At 49.0% G+C, this 23,320-nt stretch overlaps 2 protein-coding genes and 1 long non-coding RNA gene across 15 annotated transcripts in view; 2 read left to right on the forward strand and 1 right to left on the reverse strand.

The window, feature by feature from the left end:
• The window catches only part of LOC125404964 (serine/threonine-protein phosphatase 4 regulatory subunit 1-like), a 79,702-nt gene extending 69,190 nt beyond the window's left edge, over positions 1–10,512 (forward strand). For 11 of the 13 annotated variants that reach the window (XM_048441236.3, XM_087910931.1, XM_087910932.1 and 8 more), the window contains 8 exons: positions 1,571–1,666; positions 2,354–2,539; positions 2,734–2,895; positions 3,660–3,760; positions 6,152–6,272; positions 7,072–7,206; positions 9,141–9,282; positions 9,915–10,512. In XM_048441236.3, coding sequence (XP_048297193.3) covers positions 1,571–1,666; positions 2,354–2,539; positions 2,734–2,895; positions 3,660–3,760; positions 6,152–6,272; positions 7,072–7,206; positions 9,141–9,282; positions 9,915–10,066 — 1,095 coding nt within the window. In that variant the 3' untranslated portion in view covers positions 10,067–10,512. Of the gene's footprint in view, positions 1–1,570; positions 1,667–2,353; positions 2,540–2,733; positions 2,896–3,659; positions 3,761–6,151; positions 6,273–7,071; positions 7,271–9,140; positions 9,283–9,914 lie in introns of those variants that run through there. The other 2 variants (XM_087910935.1, XM_087910937.1) reach the window with 2 other exon arrangements.
• LOC125404965 (uncharacterized) lies at positions 3,755–9,144 on the reverse strand. The gene is made up of 3 exons (XR_007233423.3): positions 8,856–9,144; positions 7,886–7,942; positions 3,755–3,849 (listed from the first exon to the last, which is right to left on the reverse strand). It is a non-coding gene; the product is annotated as an uncharacterized LOC125404965 (long non-coding RNA).
• A 2,826-nt stretch (positions 10,513–13,338) lies between the features above and the next one.
• Ankrd60 (ankyrin repeat domain 60) lies at positions 13,339–23,017 on the forward strand. The gene is made up of 4 exons (XM_048441223.3): positions 13,339–13,678; positions 19,047–19,177; positions 20,515–20,680; positions 22,608–23,017. Exons 1-4 carry the CDS (start codon positions 13,339–13,341, stop codon positions 22,904–22,906), a joined length of 936 nt encoding a protein of 311 aa, XP_048297180.2. The 3' UTR covers positions 22,907–23,017.
• The last annotated feature ends 303 nt before the right edge of the window (positions 23,018–23,320 follow it).

Genomic DNA, 23,320 nt, shown 5'->3' on the forward strand with positions numbered 1-23,320 from the left:
CTTTGTTATCTGCCTGTAGAAACCCTAAATATAGGGGAGAAAGGTCTAGTCCATTGTCCCTGGTGGAGTGTTAGTATTGGGGCCTCTTTCTCAGAGGCAGAACTGAAAAACGGCAGCAGAGCACTTTAGCCAGGCTTCCAAGGTATGTGTGAAAAGCTAAGCTGGTGGATCTCAGCTTGACCCTCAGGGGCAAATACTGAGACCACGTGGATTGCAGAGCACCCCTGTTCCACAATGTTCAAGAGAGGCAAAATGGATCATACCTCTGTGCTGTCTGTCCATGTCAGCATAGAGTGCTCAACAGAAGAAGGAAACCCTACCCCAGAAGTCCTCCTGCCTTTGCTCTTCTCCTGGCTCTCCTTGGCCGCAGCTGCAGGGGGTGGGGGTGCAAATGGCAGAGTGGTTGGAAACTCTCCTGAAGAGCTAGGGCTCTCTCATAGGCTCTCCTCAGGGAGATATAGTGCCTCGCACCACTCAGCAAGCCGCCCTGCTCCAGGGCTGTTTGAGCTCACAGGGCCTGCGGTGTTGGGTCAGGATGTATCACTCCACAGTGAGCTCACTCAAGACTTGGACAGGATTCCTTCTAAAGTGCTGAATTTGATACCAGCCATGTCGTCTTAGTGTGTGTTGTTGATTCATGTGAAGAATTGAAGACACCATGCCCAAAAGAGACCTTGAATGCCCTACTAAAATGTTACTGCCATCATGTTTCCTGTTCAGATAGATAGCATGTTTCTCTGTAAACATTGGGCACTAAGGTCCTGGTGGCATGCTCAGAGCAAACATTGCATTTATTGGGGTATTAATTGACTCCCGGATCATATATTGAGCTGATTTGTCAGAATCTATTAGCACAATAGACAGTATGACATTTCAAGTGCAAGTTGAACATCCGTGTTATGGTTGAAGGAGAAGGTCAGGTCCATCTCAGTTAATGTTAATCAATGATCAAAGACTGATATGTCACCATTGAATGTTCCTGCTCATTTTAATTGTTAACCTAATGCACAGGTTCATCAGCAAACATTAGGAGTATTTACACATGTGAGAGTACAGAACAGTTTACTGAGTAAATAGTCCCCTGCTGACCGAACCTTCTCTCTAGGCCACTGCTCCCTCACTGCCATGCCTGCCACCTGCATTGCAGCCTGTCTCCAAGCCAAGACTGCAGGTCCTGCTCTGTCTTTTCTGAAAATCCGTCCTTACCCCTCTTTCTGTAGCTGTCTTAAAGGCTGCTGGTTGACCACACAAAGGAGACCCAGGCCTTAAAAGAGTGGCAGATGCCATCCCACACTGTTGTTCCTCACCGGCTTTAACAGTCAGCATGGCTGCCTGTAAGGCAGCCTTGCAGCTGCAGTGAGGTCCTTCTCCAGAGCACAGGTAGAGACTGGACCGTGTGCAGAGCCTGCCGCTATGCAGAAGTGCGCGTTCTGGTGTCAGGAGAAATGCCATGCCCCTCAAAAAATGCACTTGTTGTTTCTGACATGAAGGACGGTTCCTTGGATGGGGGTGGATGAAGACGCTGTCCTCCTTTGGTATCAGTTGGTGACATGTCCCATCAACTCTACAGGATCAAACTGAACCTCAGAATAGAAGCAGTGAGCACCTGGAGACGGAGCAGAGGCAGGAACCTACCGCACTTGAGGAGAATAGATCTAAAGTACAGGTTTGTTTGTTCCTTGAAACAAAAGGAAAGAACAAAAAAAAAAAAGTAGCTTAGCCTTTCATCTTCCTTAAGTTTAGCTTTGGAACAGCCACTGAAGCCCAGTGTTTTCCTTCTCTCAGTACTAACTGTTTATCTAGTTAATTACATTGGTAATATTTTCTCTAATAGAATTATGAAGTAGTGTTCAAAGTCTATTAATAAAGCTCAACAAGGGGGAAACAACCTCAGATTAATGTTTTAGACAGTGACTTTTTCTGGTACAAAAATTTTGTAAGCTTCTTTTCTTGGGTGCATTTCTCTTATGGATTGGCCCCTTGTGTCATACAAATATTATGTGCCTTAAATATTCTAAGTCATCGGCACACATTGCTCTTCCAGAGGCAAGCATAAACAGGTGCTGTTTGTACCAGGGAGGCTCTCTTCAGTTGGAAAGGAGAAATAATAACCCCATGGGTAGCCTTGGGCCCAGCTTCCAGGGCTGTTGGCGAGCATGGTCTCCTCACTGGGCTGTGCCATGCACTCTGCTCTCCAGGCTCTGCTCTGTGGCCTAGGTGCCCCTTTGGGGCAGCTGACTCTAGGTACTGCTTTCCCTCTTGTTATCTGTTCTCAGCCCAGGCTGTGAGAGCCTGCACTGCTGTCGCCGGCCCTCCTTGCCAGTGTGATGATTTTCTTTCTCCTGTTTCTCAGGATATAATCCCTCAGCCTCTGCTTGACCAGTTTGTGTCCATGACTGACCCAGCTAGAGCCCAGACCGTGGACACTGACATCGCCAAGCACTGTGCCTACAGCCTCCCTGGGGTGGCCCTGACCCTCGGCCGGCAGAACTGGCACTGCTTGAAGGACACATATGAAACTCTGGCTTCTGATGGTCAGGTAAAGGGTCTGGTCAAGAGGCACAGACAGAAAGAGGGCAGCACCAGAGCAGGAGGCCCTGGAGCTGCAGCACAGCTTGTCACCCTGGCTTTGCTGTGACTGTGAGCCGGCTTGTTTACTGTCCTTTGGGGAAATGCTAGGAACATTGAATTACACCTGCTTGTGCTGATCCGTGTGTCTGCTGTTACCCCTAGTGGAAGGTCCGGCGGACCCTTGCCTCTTCCATTCATGAGCTGGCAGTGATTCTCGGGGATCAGTTGACAGCAGCCGACCTGGTGCCCATCTTCAGTGGGTTTTTAAAGGATCTGGATGAAGTGCGTGTAGGAGTCCTTAAACACCTGTATGACTTCCTAAAGGTGGGAGAGCTGAAATCACCTAGGCCTTCCCCAGTCTGCCACTGAGCATGGGCTAGCGGCTTGGTGGCAGTGAAAGATAGCCACACTCTGCAGTTGAAATGCACCCAGAATCTAAAATGGACATTCATACCTCTGCTGCTGCTTGGACCCAGTAGGGCTGTGCTTCTTATGAAGGGTTCTTGATGGCAAAGTCCAAGGTCCCCAGGGGTGAACTGGCTTACCCAGAGGTCACCTGTGGAAAGAGGTTAGGCCCAAATGAAACCATAGCTCTGCACATAGGAAGACCTTTCCTGCAAGTCACTGCACTGCTTCTGCTCCTGCCTTTTCGTTCCCCTAGGGAAGTGATGGGTATAAAAAACAAGAGCTTAGAAGTTACTTAAAGAAACTCATTTGTCACTCTAGGGACTTTGGTGGTCACTGACCCCATTCAGACCCTGCCTTTCATTGCTGATGAGGAGTTTCTGCCCCAGAGGCAGCAGAGCCATCATCCACTGAACACAAAGACACTCCTCCTCCTCCGGTGGGTGGGGAAGCCCAGGGGTTTCAGGGACATGGACCCACCCCCAGAGGAAAGGCAGCAGTTGTCCGGGGTGTGGGGGGTGTGCTTCACTGGCTGTCAGCCACACCGAGTCCTAGGTGGCTAGGTATGAGGGAGACACACAGGCTTTTGACTGGTGACAAACTTATAGCCTGCAGAGAAACAAAGGGAGTGCTGGAGTCACCTTGAGGCTGGCATGTCACTTATGGAGCTGTATTTTCAACAGCTGCTCCACGAGGACAGGAGGAGAGAGCACCTCCGCCAGCTGCAGGAGTTTGTAGTGACGGACAGCAGCAGGAACTGGAGGTTCCGATACGAGCTAGCAGAGTGAGTGAAAATGGGGCCCTGGGAGACAAGCTGGGACGTTGCCTCCTTCCCTCGTTGTAGCTGACATCTGAAGCAGCAGCACAGTGATCCTTTGGATAAAGAGAGTATGTTTTTGTTAAGGTATAAATGGGATTCCAAAGCTCTGAGTTATATATGTCCTGTGTCTCTGGGGTGACATCCATTTCACATGAAGACAGGGCTAGAGTCACTCTGGAATTGGAGTGTTCTGCGGTTCTATAAGACAATTTATTTGAACCAAATAAAAAATGAATCACCCACTCTTCAATGTTTTCCTTTGAATCGGAGTGGTTTTGCAAAGCCTTCTTGAGCATTCTGTGTACTGCCTTCTCTGTAGGACTCATGGTGCCTCCTGCACTTGAATAGCCAAAGAATACTGGGCAGCACTGAGGTCTGAAAAGGTCTCCTCTGGATGAGACAGCTATTAAATAAAAGTACCCGCCCATGAGGCTTGCTGCTGTACCATGCCTACGTGGAGCACTCTTCAGTTCCTGTCTGCTGTCAATACAAAGAATGTTCTAGGCTTTACTCATAATGAAGGAGAATGTAGTTCACTGCCCCCTTCTCTAAATGGAGAATGTACTTTAGTGATGGGAGATTGTTTGTGGGTGCTTGTTTGGGCTTTTGTTGAGGGCCATTTAGTATCTTTAGTTTTCATTTTCATTATTCACAACTAGTCATCTCTCAAATAATTATCTTTCTGAAGAAATCCATCTGGCATTTTCAGCTATTCAGGATATGATTTGGCCGGTGCCAGGGGCAAACTGGAAGATTTTCTTTTTGCTGTGAGCTTTAATCATTATGCTTAATTTGAGAGATTGAGGTTTAGTCATTATGTCATGTTCTCAGCACACTCAAAAGAATTGAGAAAAACAAGCCTGGGCCCGGCGCAGCGGCCGTGCTCCCCCTGGCGGCAGGAGCCGGCTTGGGCCTTGGCGGCCTGGCCCTATCTCTGATCACTGTGCTTATTGCAGCACCAGGCCGCGATAAGGACTGTGCGGGCGGCGATATTGGCCTCATCCCTCCTCCCCTGCTGCAAACGGCGGGGAGCAATATGAAACAGCCCCGCCGCTGCCCGCTTCCTCCCCGCCCTTTTTCATTTCCTCTGCCTCCGTGCAAATCACAGCTCCCTCCGCCTGAGCCGAGCGGGGGCCCTCAGGCCGCGGTGAGCGAGACAGAAAGAACAAGGAAAAATGAGCTATCGAAAAAGCGAGGGAGAAAGACCTGGCTAGAAAGAACGAGTGAAAAAGCCTAACGAGGAAAAGCAAAGGAAGAAGACCTAGCTAGAAAAGAGCGAGGGGAAAAATACCTAGCGAGAAAGAGCGAGGGAAAAAGGCCTAGTGAGAAAGGGCATGGGAATAATACCCAGCGAGAAAGGGCGTGGGAATAATACCTAATGGGAAAGAGCAAGGGGGAAAGACCTAGCAAGAAAGAACGAGGGAAAAATACCCAGCGAGAAAGTGCAAAGGAATAATTGTACCTAGCGAGAAGGAGGGGTGGGGGCGACCTAGCGAGAAAAGAGCAAGGGAAAAAAAAAATACCTGGCGAGAAAGAGAACGGGAAAAAGACCTAGCGAGAAGGAGCAAGGGGGAAAAGACCTAGCGAGCAAAGAGCAAGGGGGGAAAAAGCTAGCGAGAAAGAACAAGGAAAAAATAGCTAGCGGGAAAGAACGAGGAGAAAAGCCCTAGTGAGAAGGAGCAAGGGGGGATAAAAAACTAATGAGAACGGCGGGGTGGAGGGTGGGGGGTGGGGTGAGTGTCTAGAGAAAAAGAGCAAGGGAAAAGAGCTAACAAAAAAGCGAGGGGGGCTGGAGAGTGAAGGGAAGACCTATCCAGAGAGCGAGAGTGAAAGGGCAGCCAGAAGACTGGGGCAGAGGGGGAGCACGAGGAAGTGAGCGGTAAAAAGTGAATGATTTGAAAAGAGTGGGCAAAAACGAACTAGGGAAAGCGGCTGAGAAAGAAGAGCAAGGGAGAAAGACCAATGTTGAAAGCAAAGGAAAGAGCGAGCAAAAAAAGAAAAAAGAAAGAAAGAAAGAAATGGAGGCGAAAGAACACAGGAAGAAGAGCGAGGACGCCATCCGTCGCTCTGCTCCTCGCTCCCGCTGACCCATAGTGGCCTGGGAAGTGCAGGCCCCGGCTGCTTTTACATTGTGTGTTGTAGGGTAGAGCTTTGTGTGCCTTTCAACCATAGCCCGATGCTGGAACCTCAGTACCCACACCATGAACGCCCAAACCTGTTTTACAAAGCATTCTGTGCCAGCGGCTTCAGCAAGCCCGCTGCTCTGGCTATTGCTGCGCCCGCGCGGCCGCCGAAGGAAAGGAGCGGGAATCGTCTAGTAACTAATGGTAGGGGTCCCCCTGCTTGTGATTGTAGGCAGCTGATCCTCATCTTGGAACTCTACAGCGCCAGCGACGTTCATGGTTACCTGAGGCACATCGCCCTGAAGTTATGTGCAGACAAAGTTTCTCAAGTGCGCTGGATTTCCTTCAAGCTAGTAAGGAGCCTGCCTTCTCATAGCACATTCTTGTAAACAGCACACTCTTTTCTGTTTCCCATTTTAACACTATTTTTTTTTTCTGGGATGTTTGTCATTTTCTCTATAAGTCCAGCTTTTAATTTTTGAAGTTAGAAGCTGTATTGTTTTATCAATTTTCAGGATACCCTTCTGTTAATTTTATGCTTCCATGATGGTAAATGTGCAGAAATCATTTTGTATTTGAAACTCTTTAAATAATAGCTTAGGGTTTTATTGTTGTTTGTGTGTGTGTGTTTGTTGTTATTGTTGAATTCTATACAGCTTTGTAGAATAATTCATAACGAGGAGGACCTTGGTTAGAAAAGATGACCCTGTTCTGCATGTATAGCCTCCAGCCCCCTGAGAGAAAGACAGTCTTACTTGAAAATAATGATTTTTAAATTCCTTGATGGGATTAAAATTTTATAAAAGTACCATATCCTCAAAGGTAATAGTTTACACATTTCACAAGATGATGTGTTTTAAGAATTGGATCCTTCTCCTTGATGTATTTGTCTGTTAATCCCCTTATCTATTTACATTGTCCTTGCAGAGTTCTGTGTGCATGTATGTATTATGACTTACTTAAACATGTGTGTGTTCCAGTGAGAACTGAGCTACTTTCTCTTGCTGGTAAATCAATTGGAAAGGTGGACAAGAACATGAGAATGGCGGCCCCCTCCCCACTCTCTACCCCCACCCCCTGCCGTGCAGAGTGCTGCTCAGAGTCAGCTCTGCTGGGCCTCGCCTCAGGGCTGGCTCTCTCCCTTTGCTGCAGGTGGTGGCCATGCTGCGGAAGTTCTCCTCCCACGGCGCGGGCGCTCTGGGGCTCAGTCTCATCCAGGAGCTCATCTCCAGGTTCCGGCACTGCCCGAAGTGGGTGGGGAGGCAGGCTTTTGTCTGCATCTGTCAGGTCAGCACAGCCACAGCTTCCTGTCCCTGGCTCCTCACCTGAGAGGAGACTGGACAGCTGGGAGGTATAATGTCTTGTCCAGTCACATCCCACACATGTTGATACCTGCTGTGTACTGGGTATCGTGGAGATGAGATCACTGAAGAGCCAGCCAGCTCTCCCTCCAGACCCAGCCCACTCCTGTCACACTCCAGGGGAAGGGTGCAGAAAACCCCTTTTCATGCCCCAGGCTTACAATTTATGTCCCCTTGTCTCCTCAACAACCCCCTCCCCATGACTGAAGTTCACCTTGAATGTCAGCCATTTTGGTACATCAGGCTCTCCAGTAAGACCTTGTGGTATGGAACCCAATGGAACACGGTAGAACATGATGGCACATTTGTTTACCTTTAAGGTTAATTGTTTTAGGTTAAACATAAACCCCAGAGAAGTCAAGTGACCTAGGCAGAATCCCACTAAAGTGGAAAACTGTGGTTTTTGGTTTGAGGATTTTGATAATGGTGTGATGTTTAGGGTAATGATCATGCTGTCTTCTGGCACCACAAATGCAAAGGGGTTGGTGCGCCATCTCCAGGATGCTTGCCTAGCTGTGCTTGCAGTCAGCTTTGATGGGGCCCTGTCTGCCTCAACCGTAGTCCCTTGACCCTGCCTCCAAAACAACTGCAGTGAGAAGACTCACCAGCGCCCCCTGTTGGTCTAGAGGAACATAGCCAGTATTTTTCCACAGTGCAGCCATCTGAAGAAAAAAAAATCAGTATTCACATCATTGTGTAGCAAAAGCAGAAATGAAATATTTTTTCTTTTATGTTTTTAATTATTTATCTGGAATGTAGAAAACAATATGATAAACAAGAAATGATACCAATCCATTTTGTTCAAGAAAAACTCACAAGATCTTTTTTAAGAAAAAGATTCTTATTGTTAAAGATTTAGAAAATCAAGAAAAACACAAAACAAGGGAAGGATGTTCAGGAGATAGCGTACCTCAGAGACTTGTTAATTTTGATCTGAACACAGCTCTGGGAAGAAGGTACCAGGGTCACAAGACAAATCTGGATTGAGACCTAGCTGGCCTAGAACCTGTCTCTGAGCTCCCTGCCAGTGGCCTGGGCAACCAAGTCTCAGTGCACAGTAAAGTGTAGCCCTTCTGTGCTGTTCCAGGCTGGCTGGCGTGATGCAGTCCAGCTGCCTACAGCAAGTTTGGCACCCAGAGCCCCTTGATGGCCCTTATACATTGTTGAATGATGCTAGCCTTACCATGAACACCCTCAGGACCCAGAAGCCACACACCTGGCTAAAGTCCCCACTCACTTGTGGGTCCTAAGACTTTCAGTGCCACCACAACAACCACATTGGTGGCTCTCTTACTGAAAAACAAGGCTAGTTTTGCTATCCAGGGTCAGTTGTGAGAAGAAAGGAGGGGCGGACTGCACATACTCTTCTGCTGTGCTCAAGCAGACATGGCCAGCTCTTATAGAGACCTAAGCCCAGGCCATCATCTGGGTTTGTGTGATAGCCAGTCCCTGTCTCAGGGGTGGGGTTCTGAACAAGTTCTTACTGGCCAGGTAAGTCCGGTGTGGCGGTACTGTGTTGGGTGATTGGTACAAAGGGTCAGCCACTGTGCAGTTGAGAAAAGCTAAACAACTTACCTGAGGCCACAAGGCGACCAGGTTAAGTTTTGAGCCTACAGCTGCCTGGCTCCAAAGCCCATGTTTCCCGTCTCAATCCTGCACTCTTGTCAGTCATTCTTTGGAGGTGCGTTAGGAAAATTAGCCACTGGTTATAACTAAATTCAGTTCTTGAAATATAAAAGTTCACATGTGCTCTGCGCTCAAACCTACAGGTTCCAAAGAGATGTCATTAGCGTTATAGAAGTATTTGTGCTTTGAAATCTTGAGAAAGTCACTGCTGGGCTGTGGCTCTCATTTCTGCAGGCTGTGGTCAATGAAGAGTCTGTTCCTGTGGACCAGTTTGTGCAGCACTTGCTTCCCAGCCTCCTGAGTCTGGCATCGGATCCTGTGCCAAATGTGAGGGTTCGGCTGGCCAAGGCCCTGCGGCAGACACTGCTGGAGAAGGGTGTGTGGGCCTTGCTGGCTTCTCAGTTACCCTTAACTGTGGCAGGTAGCAGCTAGGTCCCCAAGGAGTTATAGCAGGCTGCATAGTAACACACTGGAGGCACAAGACAGCTAAAGAGATGAACATAATCACATTTGTTTAACAGGGGCACACCAGATACAAACTATCTGTCACCCAGCTCTCTAGACAGAGCACATTTATCAGCTCCAGTTCCAGTAGTAAAGAAAGCCCAAAGTCTGTCTCAGTGCTACGGCAGTGTGACTCCACTTGAGGACAGCGAATGCAAGCTGTGTGTCTGTGCTGCCTTACTTCTCCACCATAGTGTGGCCTGTGTGTCCACTTCTAGCCTTCTCCCCGTGCTGCTGACCGCACATGCCAGTTCTCATGTGCCGCAGAACAAGGTGCATTTAAAGAGTTAATTTTTAAAGCCCGTGTCACTTTTGGCAGCCCACCATTAAAATCTCAGAAATAGTTTTGGAATAAGGCACTTATCATTTGAAAGGACTTAAGTATGTGGATATTCATGGAAAATGTATCCAATGTCTTGACATGCGGCTTAAAAGACAACATAATTAGGATATGTTTTAGAACACAGTTCATGGCACATGTAACTCCAACTTTTCTCTCCTTAGCATATTTTAGAAATGCCGGGAACCATCATCTTGAAGTTGTTGAAGAGACTCTCTTGGCTCTGCAGTCTGACCCGGACCAAGATGTTTCATTTTTTGCTTCCCTAGAATCAAAGATACAGACTGCTATAGACACCACTATACTGGAAAAGTAAAACCACACACAACCTTGTCACGGGTGCACAAGGATGGCTTCAGTGTACATATGTCTTGTCACTTGAAGGGGATCCATTCGTATTGGAGCTTCTGGAGGAGGCCTATTTCAGGTGACAGGACAGCCCTGTGCTTCCTACCCGTGCACTCTTGATCTTTTGCAGCTTAGAAAGGTTGTGGATCTAGGCAGCAATTACTCCCTGGCTTCCGCACCATCAGCTGTGACCAGCAGTTTGTGTTTTAGAAGAGACTGTGTTACTTAACTCCCCCCCCCACCATGGTATAATTTGTTCATATCTGTAACCCCAGCACCTAAGAGGCTGGGACAGGAAGATCAAGAGTTCAAGGTCAATCTAAAGAATTCCAGGCCTGCCTATCCGAGGAAACCCTATCCAAGGAAACTAAGCATAAATACAGCTTCCCTTGCCAATAAAGTAATTTAATAGAAGCGTGTATGTTTTCTCTGGGCTTGCTGCCCTAATCCTTTCTGAGAAAACGGAGTTTATGGCATTGTATTTTATCTCCAACTGAAATATTGTATGTATGTAAATAACTTGACAGGAAGAAGATATATGACTGTAACACTAGCCTCCCATCAGTGGACAAACATGTCATGTTGAAGTAGTGTCCTCCTCTGGAACTGTTGCACATGCAGCCCCCTGCAGCTGCTTTGATGACCTTTGAACTGTGTCCTCTGCTGTGGGACTCCCCTAGGGTCATGTATTGTTATAAACCATTGTACTCAGAATATTCCCTTCAGAGAAGGGGAAAATGTGTATTGGTCTTTGAGAGCAGCAAGCCATAGGTTGTTTTAAATAGGGACTCAATCGGGTAGTGGTGGCGCACGCCTTTAATCCCAGCACTTCGGGAGGCAAAAGCAGGTGAGTTCAAGGCTAGCCTGGTCTAGAGTGAGTTCCAGGACAGGCTCCAAAGCTACACAGAGAAATCCTGCCTCGAAAAAGACAACAAGGGGCTGGAGAGATGGCTCAGAGGTTAAGAGCACTGACTGCTCTTCCAGAGGTCCTGAGTTCAATTCCCAGCAACCACAGGGTGGCTCACAGCCATCTGTAATGAGATCTAGTGCCCTCTTCTGGCCAGCAAGCATACAGCCAGACAGAACACTGTATACATAATAAATAAATAAATCTTAAAAAAAAAAGAAGCTAGAACAAATGGGCTAAAGAGTGTTAAAAAAAACAACAAAAAAAATAGGGACTCGGGGGGAGGAGACTGACTGCTGAGATGCATGGATATTGTCTTACACTTTAGACTCAAAAGAAAAAAGAAAAGAAGCAATAATTTTGACCAGCACTTTCTCCAGGGGAAAAGAGGAGTTATGTACTCTTTATGTTGACTTAAGTACACAGAGAACAGAAAGATGCTGTATAGATTAAACAGCTTTCCATTCATTAATAATTCTGTATACTGTAGACATTTGGTTATGGTTCTGTACCTGTTTCTACCCCCCAGCTTTGTTTCTGATTTTAACATGGCAAAGGTGGGAGAGCGACCATGGGACGCAAGAGCTTAAAAAACAAAACAAAACAAAAAACCTATAAACTTATATGTTGAATTTCCTAGTATACAGAATACCTGTGCAGGTCCCCAAATGCCATTGATCTTGTTATTTAAAAAGAAGAATCTACACTGCCAAAGAGAATGGGAAATGTGTAAAGAACTCAGCAAGCACAGACGACGTTTGGGCTGCTTCAGCAGAGTTAATTTATCAAAGTTAGAGGCAAAAGATTCAAAAAACAAATCAAGAACAGTCTAGGTTGTATGCCTACAGCAAATAGACGAACCATACTGCCGGGCTTCTGCAACAAACAAGTTTTTATTGCTTCTGAAGTGAATGAAGATGGCTCCAATAAAATCTGCTGTTCTTTTTGTTGTATTTTTAAGTAAGGAAAATTATTCAGCTGGAATCATGGATTTTCTACAGAGCACAATTTTCTATAAAGAAAAACAAACAAAAAGCCAGGGCGGGGCTGGAAAGATGGCTCAGAGGTTAAGGGCACTGGTGGCTCTTTCAGAGGTCCTGAGTTCAATTCCCAGTAACCACATGGTGGCTCACAACCATCTGTAATGAGATCTGGCACCCCCTTCTGACCTGCAGCTGTACATGCAGACAGAACACTGTATACATAATAAATAAATCTTAAAAAAAAAAAAGAAAAAAACAAAAAGCCAGGGCGGTGGTGGCACACACCTTTAATTCCAGCACTCCCGAAGCAAAGGAAAGCAGATCTCTGTGTTTAAGCTCAGCCTGGTCTACAGAGCTAGTTCCAGGACAGCCAGAGCTACACAGAAACCTGTCTTGAATAAACAAAAATAAAAGAACAAAGACCGGTGTTCTGAGGTAGAATCTGGGCACTGAGTTCCAATTTGAACACTTACTTCAGGTGACAAGGCCAGCCTCTTGTGTAAATTATGGCTCAGTGATAGGTAGAGAGCTTTCCTTGCATGAGTGGAGCCTTGGGATCAGTACCCAGTTCTGCAGGAAAAAGATCCACCCTGGGCGCTATACAAATTAGTTATCTGTTGTTTAGAATGAGCCTCTCTTCGATATAAAAGGATTAAGCCCCCCTCTCTTTGTGTCACTGGCTCACTGTTAAGTCAAAGATGTCATCTTGAACGCCTGCCTCTGTCCCCAGACATGCGTGGGTGGCCTGGACCACTGTGCCTCTCAGCCCACATTTCTAACTGCTGTACCAAATGCATTTTTTCAAGCTCTATTTTATTTTGGCAACAACAGAGTTTTCCAAAGGTATTCTGGCTCCCTGCCCTTTTCCTGGTGCCTCCTTCAACTCCTGAAGACGTTACTTGGGGTCTTGTATTTGAGGTCCCCACCCCCCCGGTGTGAGCTCTACTTGAAAAGGTTTTAGCGTAGCCTGTCCCATGAAATGTGTTCCATACTTTCCTCCCTCGAGGATGCCGTAGTGTCAGGATGCATGGGTTTGATGCCACTTCCACGTAAGCCTGGGCCACTTCCTTTGTGGTCCAGGTCTGCTTGGGTTACTGTGTTCTGGAAGCAAATGGGGGCAATCCTGGAGCCCACCTTAGAAACGGTGGGCCTAGCGTTTCCGGATGGTTCTCCCTGATCTTGCATTCTGCCTTGGACAGACGGAAGTCGATTCCCCACAGCGCTAGGAGGCTGGCGAGGGCTGCGGCGGGAGGTGGCGGGAGGTGGCGGGGAACCGGAAGCGTGGGCGCCCCCTCTCCCGTCTCAGGGGCCCAAGCGGGGGCGGTGATGACGCGCGGGATGACGCGGGCCATGCGGAGGTCGGCGGACGTGGCGGGGGCGGGCGTGCGGCCGCGGAGGCCGCAGGGGGGCACCCCTCGGCACGACCCCAAGGCGGGCGCGCGCATCGCCCACCCCACCAGCCGTGCCCGCGCGCGGATTAAGGGACAATCAGGGGACCCGCGCGCCTCCATTGCGTCGCCAGATTTGGCCCCTGACGTCTTCTTCCTGCGGGTGAAACTGGAGGAGACTGGGGAGCTGTTCCGCGTGGCCAACTGCCGCAACGACATGACGGTGCGGGAGCTCAAAGAGGAGCTGGACCTGATGGTCGGCATCCCCTTCAACCTACAGCGGCTGCAGTTCCTGGACCAAGGTGGCCCCTGCCCAGTCCCTTCCCACACCCCACGAGCTCCTTCCACGCAAGGGCCCCGGCCCACTCCTGCCCTGGGTCCCCAAAATATATCTAACTACCAGAGGTCCCAAAATATATCTAACTACCAGAGGTCCCAAGGTGACCAAGTCAACTCCAACCACCTTGAACCCCATCTAGAAAGGCTCCTTGGAGCGCAGGCCACTCAACAGCCCCCAACTCCAAACACACAGGTATCTCATTAGACCCCAAATATAAAGGTGGACCTGATTCATAAACATTCTGTCTGTTGGCTTCAGTCGGCCAACCTTGAGCAAGTCCGGGCTACTCAGAACCTCAAATCTCAACAGCAAGACCCTCCTGGCAGCCCAGATCCTCTGCCTTCATAAGGAGCCCAAGCAAGCCACCACTTGAAGCAAAACTAGACCCCAACAGACCACCTCCCAGTCAAGGACAGGTCTTTCCCCTGTGAGAAACTGGGTCCCAAACCAACCCTAAGTAGTGAAACCCAAATTCTGTAGCCAGGAAGTCTGTGCAAGCATTCCAGAAGCTGAGACGAACCTTGCTGGTCTTAGAACCCCAATCTCAGAGCACATCGGCCCAAGATTGAACCCCAAATCTGCAAGCCAACAATAACTAGGTCAAAACCCTAAAACTCCATCAACTGTATCCACACAGGACTGCACAAACACAAAAGAAGCCAGCCAGTCCCAGGACCCTCAATACCCAGAGCAAGGTTGACCAAACTAAACTAAACTCCTGGGCTACACTCCCGGTCTCAAGATTACTAATTATCATGGCCTCGGAAACCCAAGTCCTCTACCCCTGATGGCCATTTAAGGAAGCTAAACATTAAATCCTACCCATGTCAGGGACCCCCCCACCCAAATGCAGAGCAAACATGACCAAATCTTCAGACTTACCATGACTGTTAGATGCCCCAGGCTTCCATCAACTGTATCTACATACAGATGCTACAACTCAGAAGAAATCTTCCCATCCTGGAACTCCCAAACCCAGAACAAAGTTCAATGTCCAAATCCAGCCCCCCCCGCCACATTAGCCACTAATATAGACACACACCCTCAACTCACACCAAGTATATATTCATTCAACGGTGCTAAAATTCAAAATAAAACCTGCCCATCATACAACATACCTATTTATCCAAGACTGAACCCCCAACTCTCCCAGGATAACTACTACTGTAGCCCCCCAAACTCTTACTGTGTGCATATAGAGATGCTAAAATTCAAAACAAACCTTGCCTATCCAGGGACCCTGAACCCAGAACAAACCCGAACCCCAAGTTTGAACCTCAGGTACCCAGGCTCGCCATCACTCTCTTAGAACCCCAACTACTCCAACAACTTATTTATATAAGAATGTCAAAATTAAACCAAATGCTTCCTTCCCACTCTGGTATCCCCAAATACAGAATATACCTACCCAAGACTGAACCCCAGGTCTCCAGACTAGCTCTCACTCCTTCAGAACCCCAGATCCTCCAGCAGCTGCATTTACACAAAGACACTGAAACTCAAAACCAACCCTACCCACTTTAGGATCCCCAAATCAAAACAAACCTGGTCAAATATGAGCCCCAAGTCCCCAGGCTAACCACATGACCCTCAGGACCTGGAATCCTCCATGGCTGTGTCCACACAAGGATATTGAAGACTGAGACAAACTCAGGGTCCCAAAATCTGTCCACACACTTCTGTGTTTGAACCTCAAATCCTCCAAAGCTGCCCCCGGCCACTCCAGCACCCTAAATCCCAGAGCAGACTCCACCCACATCACAAGTATCAACACCAAGCCTATGTAACCAATTCTGAGACACCCCTCCCCCCATGTCTCACCATTCGTCTGTGCATCCAAACCCCAGTCTTCATAAGGACCTTGCCCACATCTGGACCCCCAAACCCAAAGCTGATTCTGTCCACCTCTGAAAGGCTGTCCTCAAGCTGCGCATGACCACAGCAGGACCCCAGTCCAAGCTAAGTGTCTCCTAAGGGTTCTGCCTACAGCAGGACCCCCACACAGTGAAGCCAAACCTGCCTCTCTTCGATTTTCCACCCCCACCAACATGTGTTAGGAGCATTTCAAAGCTGATGCCAGCTGAGTGCCGGTGAGGAACCAAAGGTTCAAAGGAACCCTGACTCATGAGGACCCCAAAACTCAATACAGATACATCTTAGCCTAACCTACTCATATAAGAACCCCAAAGTTAGGGCAAACTCTGTCAGTAGCAGGACCCTAACTCTCAGGGGAGAGCTGTTTGATTCCTCACTCTCAGCTGCCTAAACCAGTCCATGAATGGACCCTAAGTCCTGCCACAGATTTCTCTTAAACCAGGACCCCTAACCAGCCAGCAAACCCTGCTGTCATGAGAACTCCAAGTCCAGAGTAAGTCCTGTCCTCATCAGGACCCCAGAACTCAAAGTAACCTTGCCTGTGATTAGACCCCTAACTCCGACACTATTAGTCTGTATCTAAACCCCAAGGTCCAAGCTATGTTCTTTCCTACATGCGGGGGCGGGGGAGGCTCAAAGGGAGCCCAGTGGAATTAGAACCCAATACCTGCAGCTCTCTTGAATCAGGACCCCCCCCCCCCATAAACCCTGGTCTAGACAAATTCCATGGGGAGGCACCCACTGGAGGTGAGAGGCTCAGCAGCCAATCCTCCCATCTAAACCCTTCCCTCACCCTGAGGACGTGGCTGTCCCTGGCCCCATTCCCTACCATGTTTAGGATATGAGAGCAGGATCAAAGCCCCTTGGGCTCCATCATCTCCCCACCCGATGGAAACCAACACAAAACCCTTCAAGAAAATGAAGAGAGAGAGAGAGAGGGAGGGAGGGAGAGGGAGGGAAGGAGAGAGAGGAGAGGAGAGGAGAGGAGAGGAGAGGAGAGGAGAGGAGAGGAGAGGAGAGGAGAGAGAGAGAGAGAGAGAGAGAGAGAGAGAGAGAGAGACTGTCTAGGCTGCCTGGGGAATGTGAGCAGCCTGTAGCCCGGAGACACTGCAGAACACTGCAGGGCCTGGAGCGATGGAGACAGCTCTGAAAGCAGTCTGTCCCTACGCTCATCTCAGCCGTCTCGAGCTGCCCTTCCTGGGCTCAGTTTCCTAATCCGGAAAGCAGAGCCCCATTAGCTCCAGAGTTCTCTGTGCTGTTCCCCGGTGGTCAGGAATGACTCTGCAGTTTGCCAGTGTAGGCCAGGCCAAAACAGTTTTCTTTGCTGCTCTTAAAAAATAGGTTAAGTGTTTTCCGTGGCACATGTATTTCCTTAGAGTCATGTGAAGATGCTGTGCGATATTCTTGAAGCTTTATGGAGCACTAAGCTGTGTTTTGAGCCTCATTCTATAGCTGACAAGTTATGAAAGAGATGAGGCATAGTCGGGGAACTGAGTGACTGTCCCCCAACAAGGAATTTGAAAATTATGTATTCTCCTAACTCTGGACCCCCGCTGGTTCTTTTGTCTTCACCAGTGAGCAAGAAATTCAAGCAAGCTGAAGAGGGAATGAGAGGTGGGGTGACTTCACACTGATGTCACAGTGTTGAGACTCAGCAGTCACTTAGCAACTGTTGGAGGCCTGACCCCTGTGCTGGGCTGACTGTGGCTGGCACGGTAGAGATGGTGCCGATCTGTCGTTAAGAGACATTTGGGCCCCCGCCTGTAAATAACTGGCTGGCACATCTGCCCACCTCCAAGGTTGCAGAGGGAAGGAAGGGCAAGTGAGATCATGGCGGGAGAGTGTCTCGATGGCTATTTCGAAACAAGTCAAGCAAATTCATGGGCCAGCAGTGCCCCTGCCAATCATTTATGTATCTGTTGATAATTAGTAGCATTTGTCCGAGCTCAAGGTAGTGGCTGCCTGTCTGCGGAGGGAACATGCTGGCGATTGTATAGGAACCCTGTGAGTGAAGAAGCCCATCTCTTTCCGGACATGTACAAAGAGGTTAGAAAGTCAAGTTGTCTTAGGCTAGTGACAGGCTGGCACCCATGTTCAAGCCACAAATAAGACCCTAATTTACAGATTTGCTGACCAGAGTTTTCTGTCTTCCTCCTCCTGAGAGTCGAACCTGGCGGGAGTCTGCTTTGTCACTCACATCCTAGCCAGGCCTAGCCTCACCTTGCTCCCCTGGTGGGAGAGCCATGGAGGCTGGAGGGGCATAGAGACCCAAGGTCATTATCAAGAAACCACAACATGTACGGATTCTGCTCAATTGAGAGAGTCCCGGTATAGCTTGGTTAGATCATTGCTTATGGACAACCCAAGTCCTCTGTGGTTTCTAGGATGGTAGGTCACCAAGAAAGAAACGTGTGTATGTGTTTTAAAAGAGAAACAAAATGTCACCACATTTCAAAAAACACTCCCTACATAAGGCCCCTTCAACTACCATTTATTTATTTATTTATCTGTTTATTTTTTAGATCGGCTCTCATATATCTCAGGGTAGTCTTGAACTCCTGGTTCTCCTGTCTCCAGCTCCCAAATTCTGGGATGACAGGTGTGTGCCACTAAGCCTGGCTGGTTTATGTACGTGGGCCTAGGGGCCTAGGTCCTCTGTTCTTCACGTACTCATTTTATTCAAGATGCCAAGCTGGGTTGGGCAAGAACTCTTGACACCCAGGTCCAAATACAGTGAGTGTTGATATTTGCTTCTGATGTTACCATAGGCTTGTATGGGGACAATGTGTCCCCAGCAGGGGCAGTATCTGGGGGACACCCTTCACTGCAAGAGCTAGCCGTGGGCACAGCTGATGTGCCATGACGGAAGCCATGGAGGCTGTGGTGCGTGGGGTAGAGAGGGTTAGTTACCTAGTTGAGAGTGTCAGTTAAGCACCAGTGTGGAAAAACCCCGCCGTGGGCTGTCTGTCATCTGCAAGGCCTTTCATGCATCACTGTCATCCGTTTAGCCAGCTAATGGCAGCATTCCCTGGAGTCGGTATTGAGTTGAAAGTATATAACTTGCTAAGTACACTGTCGGACCTGTGATGTATAGCTCAAATTTAAGTAGTTCTATTTGTAGAGTTTGCCTCATAAAACGATTTCACTGACTCATGTATTTTTCCCCAACAGGACAAGCTGTAATTACAAAATTTTATAAATCATTGCTATTGTGTATGGTTTTTTTTTTTCTTTTTGGGTCCAGCTTCGATCTGAGCTGAGCCAAATTAATTTTCTAAAGAGCATTAGAGGCAGCAAATGGGCTCCTGTGCAACCATCAAGTGGGAGACTTTCCCCGCTTTGCTCAAGATTTTAAATGTATCTTTGCGTGATTCAAGGTCAGACACTATCTCAACCGATACAGTGATTTCTCTTTAAATCCTAATTTTGTTAAAAGGAAAAATTGTTTCCCGTAGGAATTTTGATGGATGATGCCACCCTGAAGTTCTACGATGTCATCCCTGGAGCAGTTATTTCATTATGTATCTGGCATTATGATGGTTGGACAGAACTGGTTTTGGCAGCTGTGGAAGGGGACCCCAATAAGGTGGTTTCATGCTTCTTTCAATATTAGGGGTTGAGGGACCCTCAGTCTTTAGCATAAGTATTTGAATAAAGACCTCAGAGTAGGGAAGAAAAGTGGCGTGTCTCCAGCCACTCTGGGCTTGAGTCCCCTGAGTTCACTTCTATACAGCTTAGAAATGTGCTTACTCCACCCACAGTGGAGCTCAAGTGGTACCTTTTCTATCTATGTGTTGGTCAAGTTGAGAATGAAATTTTAATCCTAAGAACGGGGCTGTAGCTCCATGCTCGGGGACTTGTGTGCCATGTGCAACTGAGCAGAAATGTCCTAGGAGGTTCTGTCTGATTTGGGGGACAGGGTCACCTTGGCCAGCAGCCTGTTTGCCAGATCCCCTGGTGAGCGACCCACTGTCTCTGCTAGGGAGCATGGGAAGGAAGACCAGGACAGGAATGCTCACCCGCTCTGTGAAGATGAATGGTTGGCACCGGGATAAGTGTGTGCTCTTCCATCAGAGACTTTGAGGAGTAGAGCTCTGAGATCCCAGGGAGGAGGAGGAGGCAGTTTCCTGGTGGGACGGGGTTCAAGGGAAGGTTGAGTGCTGGGTGCATCTGGGGAAAGGAGGGTGGTGGTGGTGGTCTCCGTATCACAGACCCCAGGCCTGAGACACAGGAGGGAGGTCTATCCAACCCCACCCGTAGCATGTTTTCCAGGCATTCCTCTACCTCCCCAATTTCTCCTTTCCCAGTTTCCCCTCTTTCCTGGAAATTTAGCCACTGCCTCAGCCTATTTCCTCCTGCCTGAGGAGGTAATTGTTGCCCTCTGCTCCCTGTGCACCTGACCCCACTGCCCCTCCTCATACCACCCACTCCCTGACCCTGGACCTCTGAAGCACAGTCCTCACTGTGGTAACCCATGGCCCTCTTCCCATCCTCAAGATGGTTCTATGGCAGGTTAGCTACCTGCCAGTAGAGTTCAGAAAGTTTCAAGAAGTTGACAATGGACACAAAAATAGATTGGAAATGAATGCAGACTCCATCGCAACTCCAAGAGGACTTCCCTCTTCTTGGACTCCTTCTGGGGTTCCATGTTGTGTTATTTCCGACGGGCCACAAACATCTCCCTCTGAACATTAGCAAAGTTATTTTCTCCCTTCAAAACACTTGACAGGAAGGCCATCCTGTGTCCCCTGCCTGACCAGGGGTGACTGCCCTTCCTGAGGGCATGCAGGTCACCGAACAGTGTCCCCTGCCAGCATCCCCCTCCTCCCACTGTGCTCCCTGGTTTGGACCAAGTAGGACCTCATGCGCCCTGGGGTGTGGGTCACGCTTTGGAGACAACCCTGACCTATTTCTTTCATCCAGCTGTCGTGTCTTGGCATCAGCGAGGACACCTTCTACCGAACGGCGAACTCACAGCACTTTAAGGGTGAGCAGTGGAGGCAGTGGACCGCCCAGAGGGCGTTTGTGGCCTTGTACATCTCCGCACACAGAGGCCATGTGGAGGCCATGCAGTATCTCCTACAACTTGGTAATTCTGCAGAAAGCACGACCTGGTCTGGTTGGGAGGACACAGTGATCTTATTTCTTCATCAGTGGCTCCCTAGACCCCAGTCCTCACCCACCAAACGTGTCTCCCGCGGGGCTCCTTAGGACCTGCCCACCAGAAGTTTGCACATCTCTGGGCTGGGTCTCTAGAACATTCTATTATGGCAGGACCAAAATTATAGGACAATGAGACACAGGGTGTCCAGGACTTCCTCACTTGTCCTTTCCGAGTAGCCCACAGTCTGTCTTCATCCTGGCCCCACCTGATGTAAATTCTGCAGTGGTCCCAAAGGACTTCACTTTGGGTATCACAAGGAGTGACCAACAGGCTGACTGGAGGTTCCTCTCAAATAGATCCTCAGAAAGATGCTCACCACTCCTCCTTTTCTTCCTGTCTCCCTTTGAGGGTGACCATCTGTCCATCTGTCGCTCTGTTCATAGCCGTAGTCAGCACTGTGTCTGGACAGATGTCAGGGGATCTTTTGTTTTCCCTGGTTGGGAGAATGGCACCCCTGATGGAAAGACAAACTACTAAAGACAGTACCGCTGGTTCAGACCACCCAGAGCTCTGACTTCCTTGGGAAAAGGGAGGACTAGCAAGCACCTCTGGCCTTTTAAGCTGCCGCCTCCAGCCCCTTCGTTTTCATCTGCAGTCTTGCTCAGTCCTGGCTATCCCCCACTTCTACCAGGAAGGGTGGGGGTGGGAGACACCTCTGCTTTCCAGGTCAGAAGGCTGGCAGGTCACATCTCTGCTGCAGAGCTCAGGGATGGCTGGGTGACGACACCATGTTCTCTGCCATTCCACACTGCCTTTCTGCACTTCTCGTATACAATGAAAGATGGGCTTTCACAGCCCAGCAGTCCTTTAAGCCCATAAAAAGTCATCTTCGCTCTGATAGAGCCGTGATGTATTTGAAGGCACCCGTTAAAAAATGACGGCCAGCTTTGCAAAGTTTTCCATCCTCTGCAGCCATCACAGAGGGAGGTACAGAGTCATGCCCGCATTCCGGAAGCCTACTTAAGCTTCGCCTCACCAGCCAGCCAGCCATAGCTCAATAGGACTGTGGCAGCAGCCGCGATGCCGGCTGGGTTGAATTAAATTGCCTTGTTTTCTGTGTCATGATTTTTGTTACCGCAAATTTGATACAACCCCGTGAGTCCATGCTGGACCCTTGTCATTAGCCCGTCTGTCTGCAGGAGGCAGTGAGAATCCAGATCTCTCCATGCAGAGGCTGTTATCCCTGTCACCTCCTCAGAACCACTAGCTGTGTGCTGGGGACAAAAAAACCAGCATGGATCTTAGTTGGGAAAGCCAATCAGTGATTACAAATGATTAATTCCATAGCTAGCCACATATGGGATGCATTAAACATTGTGCATACTGAGCTTGTATAGGTTGGGGTAAAGGTTGTAGGGAGGAAGAGCTAAGGAAATTACTGAAATCCTAAGAAGGAAAAAAGAAAGCAAAAGCGTAGTCTGTAACAGGAATAGTATGTGCAAAGAGCCTGGGGCAGGTGCAGAATGATGTATTTATGGGTAAAGACAGGAAGTACATGGGCCTGGAGCCTTGGGGGCAAAGGGAATCAGTAGGAAGCACAAGACGGGGTGGAGGTAGCGTTGGAATAACTAAGCAGTGTAGTGAGACAGGCAAAGACGTCAAAGAGTGCTCCCCAGACAGCAAGATTCAGTGATAGACTTGGAACAGGAGACTGGAATGGGTGCCCCGTGGGACCAGGTTGGATGGGAGGGACGATGAGATGAGGACTGCCGCCATGTCCCTGGGAGCAGTGTCAGCTCTCCCTTGGTCCCCACCATAGCTCCCGGCCCCTCCTTGTGGTACCCTCAGGGTCAGATGGTGGAACTCCCGCCTGGGAGAGCAGACTACCCCAACGGGTCTTTTTATCTCACAGGAGCGAACTGCCTGGGCAGATCACCCCTGGGCAGGACGCCCCTGCATGTGGTTGCAGCCATGGGCAGGATGGACTGCATCAGGCCCTTACTGGAACGTGGTGCCTCCATTCACGACAGAGACGCCAAGGGGGAAACACCCATCACCATTGCCCGCCGCCTGAATCGCAGAAACTTCGAACGCAAGATGTTCCTCCTCTACTGGGTGATCAAGTCTGGGACCAAGGACCCCGCCAACTTGGTCATAAGGGAGGCTCCGGAGAAAGCCAGCTCTGGGGCTGTGTTAAAGAGCTCAATGTAGCTCTCCCGAGTGCCTTTGCCCCTCACCCTGCTCCGAGGCAACCTTGCAGCTCCCACAGTGGCCCCCATGGCACTCATTAGGCAACAAAAGAAGGAACAGATCTAAATCAGACACCAAATTGGTTGTCCTCTTACCAATGTCTCTGGGAGGGTGTAATGGAGCAGGTGAGCTTGTCTCTTTTGTAATCCATTTTGTCCCCACCAGGCCCGACAATGCCAGCCTTTAATTTTCAGCTCTTTGTACATGGCACCAATCACACTGGTTGGGGTGATGGTAGCCAATTATCTCTCCCTTTGGAGGCCATCTAATGCACCCGCATAATAGGAGCAATAGCAGCAATGATAATAGCACCCCTGTTATCGTGCAGAACGAGCAGCGGCCTGCGTCAGAAGGTCGTGCACAGCGTAGGTTGTG

Source organism: Myodes glareolus, chromosome 10 (genome assembly GCF_982192425.1).
Source record: "Myodes glareolus chromosome 10, mMyoGla1.1, whole genome shotgun sequence".
Taxonomy (NCBI): Eukaryota; Metazoa; Chordata; class Mammalia; order Rodentia; family Cricetidae; genus Myodes; species Myodes glareolus.

Excerpts from the sequence above, each read along its gene's own strand:
- Ankrd60 (XM_048441223.3), top strand. The coding sequence starts at position 13,339 with ATGCGGAGGTCGGCGGACGTGGCGGGGGCGGGCGTGCGGCCGCGGAGG. Across the intron at positions 13,679-19,046 it reads GCTGCAGTTCCTGGACCAAG|GAATTTTGATGGATGATGCC; the intron begins GTGGCCCCTGCC and ends TGTTTCCCGTAG. Across the intron at positions 19,178-20,514 it reads TGGAAGGGGACCCCAATAAG|CTGTCGTGTCTTGGCATCAG; the intron begins GTGGTTTCATGC and ends TCTTTCATCCAG.